This window comes from Rhipicephalus microplus, chromosome 8 (genome assembly GCF_043290135.1).
Source record: "Rhipicephalus microplus isolate Deutch F79 chromosome 8, USDA_Rmic, whole genome shotgun sequence".
Lineage (NCBI taxonomy): Eukaryota > Metazoa > Arthropoda > Arachnida > Ixodida > Ixodidae > Rhipicephalus > Rhipicephalus microplus.
The window spans coordinates 54,836,029-54,845,229 of NC_134707.1; the positions used below are offsets into that span (position 1 = coordinate 54,836,029).

Sequence of the window (9,201 nt, forward strand, 5' to 3'; positions counted from 1 at the left end):
ATGAGGACCAGGCATGCCGACTAGGAGCATACCAGGACTCTTAGGTCCCTCGCATAGAGAATAACAGGTCTAGCCTAACAGCCGCATCACGAACTTGCATCAAGACTCATTTCAGGTCAGCTACGCAGGAGCTGCGCCAGGCAGCGTCCAATCTTTTCGGAGTAGCTTCAGGGTTAGCATCGTTATACATAGTGACGCACTCCTAGAGTGTATCTTTAAGTGGGGCCGTGCTGCCACCCCACACCACTCTCCCTGAAATTTTCTTAGCCGTGGTATGACATGCAAAGTTAAATAAATCTTTACACTGTAAGCTCTGTATATCATGGCAAACAAATTTAAGGAGGGGGGCACGGTCCGGTGTGAAGCCCTCTAGATAAGTCATTGAATGGCAGCCCCAACCACCAGAAACGGCTGTTGCCACTATAATTGAAAGCAAATAATGATGGGACAGGTTCGAAGAAAAGTGGGCCTATAAAGAAATTCAAAGGGGTTCGCTAAACGATACAGTTGTCAGTTTCAGGTGCCACGCAGACGTGGACAGGAAAAATGACGCCATGGAGATGAGTGTGTTCCGACAGGGAGCCTTTTGTCACGAGGGCCGAGTCTACGCACAAGAAGCTGCTCAATTACTGAATGGGGCCCTATTGTATTTTTTTCCTTACAACCGTTTTAGACTAAGTTGTTTCAGTATATTTGGGCCCAAGGACTTAAAATATTCGGGACAGTTTGTGCAGATGTTGCGCAGTTCTAATACTTATTGTATGTCTTTAAACCTACCTGGCATGTGTGACTGCAATGATAAGCATTCAGAGGTGGCAACAGACCAGCAACGTAGACACAGTGCTGGTAAGAAGTACCGCCTGGTCATTGCTACGTGATGAATATACCTGCCAGACATCCTCACCATTGGATCAAGCTTTTTATAGGCATAGTTCTCCAAATCCAGCTGTAGCAGTTCGTCATTTGAGCAGGGGTGCTGAGCGAAATGACATTACAAATCTGCAGCTTGATGACTCCCAACCCAAATGACAGTCGACGTCAAAATTTACGTCATTTTCGAAGCTGCATGTTTCTGAAGAAGGATTCATTAAAAATCTTCGCGCTCTGTTCCTGCACCTATGCATAACACTGTACTTCAAGCTGTAAGACTATCAAAAATGAGAGTGAAAATAATTGCATAGACTAATGAATTGATCAGGAACGAATATATTATACTTGCACCACATTCGTGGAATTGTCATATTAGCACTTCAGTGAACTATAACATTCTTACAACTGATCTCGCTATGACCCAATTTATTTTCAACAAGAAAAGCTGCTATAGGCAGCCAGGCATTCATGAGTGTTTTTAATGAATGCATAACAGTGGCTTTACTTAATTTATTATTCCAATTGACTCACCATCTTCCAAGTGATTCCTCAAAACCCACAGACAAACCAAACACAGAATGGAAGTATAAGAATTCGGAACAAATAAATACGGTGGCCGAAAAAAAGGGAGCTCTCCTTTGATACCACCAACTGCATCATATCGAAACCAAAGAACCACGCTTTCAGTTTCCGGCGTACTGAATGATTCACCCGTCAGAGATTCTATAATTGTATATTGTTTGACTAAACTGTGAGGGAAAATTCCTTATGCCAGTGACGATATGGAGATATGCTGGTATAGCCAACCCCACCAGTGGGTCTAGGTGGCTCGCTTTTCATCGTAAAGTTTTCGTCTGCTTTCTGTGGGGACGTTGGTGTGAGTGTGGTCGGGTTGGCGGGGAGTGAGGGCAGTGCGTGTTGTGAGGAAGGATAGCACGCGGAACGTAGGGGCCAAGATAAAATTGAGAAGCTGATATTACTAAACAGCCTAACAAGAAGCGCGGTAGGTGGTGTCTTCAAGAGCAACTCAGTGGAAGCCGGAAGCTAAAGAAATAAAAAAAAAGAATGCTGACCACTCTTCCGATTCAGGACGGAGCACGCAGCGGGCACCATCGTCGAACAGTGTTCCGCGGCGTCGGCTGTTCGTGTACTTCGGAGTTACCGTTATACTTTTTTTTTCTCACGTCGTCGTCGTCGTCTCACTCGAATCGCAGACCGAGATAAGCGAGGGGAGGCGCGGTGAGCGCGTCGCGATCCGTTTGCTTATGCTTCCGCACGAGTTGCGCGAGGAAGAGTTCGAGCGAGACAGTCGCTGCGAAAACGTTGACTTCTCTCTCCTATTTCTTTATTCGAGAAGAAAGAAAGGAGCAGGACGTCGGAAGCTGCGCGTTTTCAGTGAGAGTGGGTATCAGTACAGAATAGGGGCCCACCTCACAGGCCCTCCCCTTGTGACGTAGCAAGAACACAGCGGGGGGTTACGCGTGTGGGTTGGGTATAAAAGACGGTGTCGCCACAACGCTGAACACGCGTCTTCCATACCTCGTTGCTCACTTGTGCCCAGAGCAATCATCCAGTCTTCACCATGAATGTCTTGGTAAGGATACATGTTCCTGTGCGGTGCTCTCAGAAGGATTGAACGTACCACTCGTTGCCATGAGCTTTTCGGCTTCTGCTGAGATAGGTTCAGTTCAGGCTGATGTCATAATAGAGTTTAATGTAGCACCGGTGGTAAATTACACTTCGTGTAGGAGTTTATGTCCACCCACAGCAATACTGCACCGAGAGTTAAAGCTTAACAGATGTCAGGAATATGAGAAAGCACTGACCGACGCAGACACCTCAACTGACGAGGCTGTAAAGCACTGACCTTTTCATTAAGCTAATATAGTCCTCACGCACTCCTGAGTGTTGTGCATGCACTCCTTAAAATTGTGGCACATCTTTACTGAATTGTATTTTGCAAGCAACTTTGTCATAGAAGAACGCAGTGGTGCTAATCGGCTTCGCAGCGCTCAATACGCTTTCAAACAGATCTTAGTCAACGAATCACTGTAACCGCAGATATACAAATTAAGCTTAGCAACTACCAGTGACCGAGCTAACTTGTGTTGAAAGCACAGGGCAGATTGTGAAGTGCTCAAAAATAAGCCACCCCTTATTTATTTTCACGGCATGTCCAAACTATTGCCAAATGGTGCAGTAGGGCCGCTATGGCCCATGTGAGCTTCAACTAGCGCGCTTGCCCTTCCTAAAAAATATTTCCCTTTTGAATCTTTACAAGAACTTGATTCACTTGAGTTTTGCAAGATGAACTCCGTGGAAGATGTCAGAGCGTTCGTGGAAAAGAGAACCAAGAACTGAAAAAACAAATTTCTGCAAAAACATACTTTCGCCCCCTTCATTGTGCATCATAAATGTAATCCGTAGATGTAGAAGTTGCTTATTTTTAAAAAAAATTTTTATTTAAGTCTCCACAGATGACATCTCCGAAACTCATTTTTCAGCTGTTGTGCTGTAAGGGCATTCAGGCTTATCTGAATTGTGCGTTTTTGAAATAAATATACTATCTTAGAGCGCAGGAAACGTTTCAGAATGTAGACAGCAAGGACAGAGCTACCAGAAAGAACGTGAAGTGTGCTAAGGCCTTTCACTTGTACTACTGGTGCAAACCAATACGCTTAATTGCACTCTGTGTTCAATCCTATCGTCTTTTCTTCCTCTCTTATCTTTCTCTTCTTCTATCATCTTGTTATTCGTAGCTTAAACAACAAAAGTCAATTGGCTAAACTGACTGACTTATAAGTTTTTGTATCTATGCTATCCAAGCGATGCATGACGTTATGCCATATTATTTCCTAAGAGACAATAAGTTATGTGTTACAGTACGCATATCAAGCGAACGTACAACTCAAATATTCAGATCATTAGTGTACTCATCAACGCGTTGAAAAGAAATGGGCCTGTCAGAATACCGAGAATTAAAGAAACACTTGAAAAAAATAAGACCATCAAGTGTTCCGGAGGATTTCAACGCACTATTGGCACGCTCAACGTCATCGAACAAATATCAAATCGGTGCAGGCGTGCAGTGTCCTACTGAGTGCCTTGGTCGCCGGTGCTTTTGGTGGATTCATCGGTGGTGGAAGCGGTGGCCTGGGCGGTGGCCTGAGTGGTGGTCTTGGCGGTGGATACCTTGCTGGAGGCAGTCTCGGAGGCTACGGTGGAAGCTACGGCAGTGGATACGGCGGTGGTCTAGGAGGTGGCGTAGGCTTCGGAGGCCTTGGTGTCGGAAGCCTCGGAGGAAGTGCTGGCAACGTCGGTGTCGGAAGCAGCGTAGTCCTTCTGAACGGTGGCAGAGCGGGCGCAGCAAAATCGGTGGCTGGCCCGGCCTTCTTGGTTCGCACAGTGCATCACGTGTCACAAGTTCACGGTGGCGGAGCCGTCGTAGCCCACTCTGGTCTCGGAGGCGTCGGCGGTGGCGTCAGTGGAGGCGTCGGTGGAGTCGGTCTGGGTGGCGGTCTCGGAGGAGTTGGAGGTGGATACGGAGGTCTCGGGGGCGGATATGGTGGATACGGTAGTTATGGTGGTTACGGAGGCTATGGAGGCTATGGAGGCTATGGAGGCTACGGTGGCTACGGCGGCACTGGTGGAAGCGTAGGCAAGGTTGTCGTCGTCAAGCACCACAAATGAGCGTCCACTTCACATGGCGTTCACATTATAGTAAGTTCATCACTCACATCCTCTATAAACATTTATTGGTTGAATTTTCTTCAATTGGGCAATAGGAATTAGTGTTTGAATATATATCCTGATGTTTGACTACAGGTGCAAGCCAGTTCTGCTAATCGTCGTTTTTTCTCATTTTCAGTGTGAATAACCTTCCACTTCCAATGGGAGTCTGTACAGCATCAGTCTCTGGTGGACACGGTCACCAGCTTCTAGGTGCCTTCTAAGTCGAAGAGATATATTCTCAACAGTGCAAATTGTGTTTGTGAAATGTGTAAATAAATTTTGACGAGGACGTTGTTCCTCGGCTTCACAAAGAGCAGCTTGTGTTGTCTTGAAAACATTTCGTTATGGTTTTCTGGTAGCTTGCCTTTCCAGCGGGTACAAGTATAGGATCTATAATGTCTAAGGTGGACACATCTTTAGTATTAAAGGCGGTAACCCGTTTATTCTACTATACACACTATATCAGGTCCCACTAAAAATGCTAGGTATAGCCAGGAAATCAAAAATGTTTTGTCAGGTTCGCTGGATATAGCCAACGATTAATTACGACTTGATTAGTCACGTACACAAGGGGAATGGCTGTTAATAATTAATAGCTAACCGTGGTGTGTAAGCCTAATTTTAGGAAAGTTTTCGAAACGATATATTTAAAAGCACTTGTATCAAACCTTGAATAGTAAATATAAATATGATCGTGTGCCTATTTAACTATCTAGCCACTTACGTTTGGGTACTCTCGTGGTCACTACCTTAACATGGGGGAAACAAAATTAGCAAGGGGGGATACGATTCTTTGACGAATATGACGCGCTTGTCAAGACAAGAATGATGTCACAATGCCCCGTACGTCACGTACGTCGTAAAACACCTCCCACCAGACAGTTCCACATACCCACGGGCGGGTATGTTCCGCTGGCATGTGGGTATATGCCACGGGTGATTGACACTTAAGTATCTACCCAGGAACGACGAGAGCATGCATGGACAACTTTAATGCTTGTGCGTTAAGAATTACTTGACATTGGTATCGTCGACCAGAGGAATGCAAAGAATAAATGTCAATGCTAAGAAAAACCTGCCATAGGAAGCGTTGACCTCCCGACGAATGCCAATAACAAATTTCAGCGTCCCAACAGAAATCGAACCCAAGCATTCTGCGTTCTACCACAAAGCTACACGCCAGGTCGCGGAACTACTTCTCGAATAAACGCTACTCTTCGTGAAACGTCAATAGTGGTTGCAGCGGTGCCTACCTGATTTCATGAAAATTACATATGTACTCATTTGATACAGCCATCACGACCGTTAATGTCAATTGTAGTTAGGTGCCATGCGCTAAAGTTGGGTTATGAGCAGTGTCCAGGGCCAGCATCTTCGCGAGTATCAGCGCTTCATATCAGCTTCTGGTGTTGATAATACGCATGTTCCAGTTTAGATCGTTGCGCAAGTGAAAGCAACTGGTTATATAAACATTCGCAACTATTCAACATATGTCTGTGCGTGCAACATGTGTACATATAGTTAGCGTAATTTCATGACGTGTCGCTCATTAAAAAAATTGCAACATGGTCAACTTCCCTCCGCATGCTTCGCATAACGTTGAAACCCAGTTACGTGGGATCTGCTGAAGTTTACGCTGAATGTTTGTTGTGACAAAATTGCTTTGGCAGCAGCCACCGGGGGGGGGGGGGGGGGAACACTGCATATACATTGACACTTAAGAGTACGAAAATTTATGCAATGCAAACGTTCTCAAATGTTTATCAAGGACCCTATTGTTTCACCATGCAACTGCAAGCGAAGCGACATCTTTCGTGGTCTTTCTACTTTCCTACTAAGGTTAAAGCCTTAAGTGGCCATGTCAGCACTCTCACCAACCCGTATGCACAGATTTTGGCGTACGTTGAAGATCCTCAGGCGGTCAGAATTATAGGAGCCCTCCACTACGGCGGCTCTCATAATTATATGGTGGCTTTGGGCGCTAAATCCCACATATTATTACTGGCACTCCCCATCGCGAGATGTGACGTGAGGGTGACGTAACGTCTCAGTAAAAAGCCGTGTAACCTTGTCCAAGCGATGACGCCACATCATGACGTATTCATGGCGTCACAGCCCATCAAGTTTTCTAACGTCATAGAAAGATGTCGTGAGGACTTTGCTGCTTGGTCAAAGTTGGACGAAACAAGAAAGAAGGGCTAAACGATGTGGTGTGTTAGAAAGATTTGCAATGTCTCCGATTCCCTTTTTCGATAACTCACAGCGTAGGAAGGACGCAGACGAAGTATAGGAAAACACGAGCGCTGACTCTCAAGTAAACATTTATTAAAGGGAAGGCACAAATATATACACTATATATAAATATATAAGATATATTATATATATTATAAATAGGATATTATATATATATATAAATATATATATATATATATATATATATATATATATATATATATATATATATATATATATATATATATATATATATATATATATATATATATATATATATATATATATATATATATATATATATATATATATATATATATATATATAAGGACAAATCGGATGATGTTAAAAGATTACATTGAGGGAGCATTTGGAATCCCTGAGGGCTACGGGCGGTTTGCACCTGCCATCACACTGGGGAGAATGCGGTTGTGAGGCGATGGTGAAGCAAGCACATATTTAGTTCCGGAATAAGCATCAGAACACAAGGGAGACAATGTACACCTTCTTCTTCTTCATCGACAGAGAAGGTGAGGGGTGCATGAGCCATTCGTCTGTTGCCCTTAGCGAAAAGAAACTGTACTTTCTAAAGTGCCAGCTGTCTTAGGATGCTTCATAGTTCGTTTTTTTTTTCTGATGATTGATTGATATATGGGGTTAAACGCCCCAAAATCACCATATGATTATGAGAGATGCCGTAGTAGAGGACTCCGAAAATTTCTACCACCTGGGGTTCTTTAACGTGCACCCAAATCTGAGCAAACGGGCCTGCAACATTTCTGCCTACATCGGAAATGCAGCCGCTGCAGCCAGGATTTGATCCCGCGACCAGCGGGTCAGCCGCCGAGTACCTCAGCTACTAGACAACCACGGCAGGGTTCCGTTTTTTTTTTTTTCAGTATTGCCTGTTGTGTAGATAGTTTTTTTTTTTGTATTCTCGCGCGCGTGGATGCTCCACGTGTCCTGAAAAAGTGCTATCTCGTGAATGACTCTGCTGCACATGCGTAATTGCTCTGTCGAAGCCGGCTAACCTGTGTATATAATCGTCCCTTGCCTTTAATAAATTTTTAGTTGAGAGTCAGCACTCTTGTTGTTTTATACTTCGTCTGCGTCCTTCTTACGCTGTGAGTTTTAGAAAATGAGCTATCACGAACTAGCCCAGATTTTCTTTCTTGTTCTTATATTCCCGACGCAGTTGAAAACTAGGATAGGCGCAAAATGCTTTCGTGTGGAGGAGGAGGCAGTAGTTGAGTGGACGTATAACACAATAGACTGAAAAGGAAATGAAAAAAATGGCCTTTACCTTTGAATCCATACCGGTAGCATTACGTTTTGATTTTTAAGATGAAATTTTGCTACCTCTCCGTCCATTTTAGTGGTTTGTTCTGGCCACTAACGAGCCCACGGCAACATTTTTTTACATATAGAACATGTTTTATTGGCGCCAGTATGCGCTACGGCATAAGGTATATAAGAAGGAAAAGTTCTGTTTCCTGTATGAAGGACAGGAGTGGTTGATGCAGTTGACAGTGTGTTCAGCGCGTACAGTGGGTGGACGGGGTGGAGGTGAAGGTCACGTAGGGGGTGAATGCAAGCCTCGTTAACGCCCGGACAGATCCCCAATAGGTATAGAGGCTTTATTCTTTCGCTGGGCCAATGCAGATAGGGCATGTCGTTGGGGAGTCTGCGCACCGGATGTCCATGTAGCCCATATTACAGTAGCCAAGGCGGCGCCCACACGAAACCTTCTGAGCGAATCCACCGCTCAGTCAGTTAAGCCGCCAGAAAAGACTGATCCTTGCACATAAATATTATTAGCCTACCTTGCACAAATCTGTACAATCAATAGCTTCGACGAAACTCAATCGTGAAACTACGATCAGATATTTATATTAGTACTTGATTGTACATTTACACCGAACAGAAAGCTTCGTGCTTATGTTACTTTCTCCAAGAACTCCTATATATTAAAGCAACGTGTGTGCGATTCGGCGCTCTCAATTGGTCCCGCAAGACTTTTCGAACCGGAACTTTCATATTCGCAGGATTGAAACCACTATCCAATGTAAATGAGCTCGCCCTCCAAATTAAATTGGAAGTCCATACTTCATTGATGTTTCCGAGAGTCGTAGCACGAAGCCAGAACGATGAATTCAAACATGGAAATAGTTGATTACCTGTACCACATTCGCGAAGACTCATACATCAAATATAAAATAGTGAGTCGAGACCGCACACACAGGCCGGCTGACAGTAACATTCGCTGTTTCATTTAACACTGCATTTTAAGTGAGAGAATCATACACGGGAAATGACAGGCTCTAATCCTTGATACAAATGGGCCGCTCTCAGACCAACACCGCGTTA

General features: G+C 44.3%; 1 protein-coding gene across 1 annotated transcript; it reads left to right on the forward strand.

Moving 5' to 3' along the window:
- Positions 1 to 2,408: 2,408 nt before the first annotated feature.
- LOC119164490 (uncharacterized) lies at positions 2,409 to 4,915 on the forward strand. Its single transcript, XM_075870512.1, has 3 exons — positions 2,409 to 2,464; positions 3,952 to 4,590; positions 4,739 to 4,915. The coding sequence occupies exons 1-2, from the start codon at positions 2,453 to 2,455 to the stop codon at positions 4,558 to 4,560; spliced, it is 621 nt and encodes a 206-aa protein (XP_075726627.1). The 5' UTR covers positions 2,409 to 2,452; the 3' UTR covers positions 4,561 to 4,590; positions 4,739 to 4,915.
- The last annotated feature ends 4,286 nt before the right edge of the window (positions 4,916 to 9,201 follow it).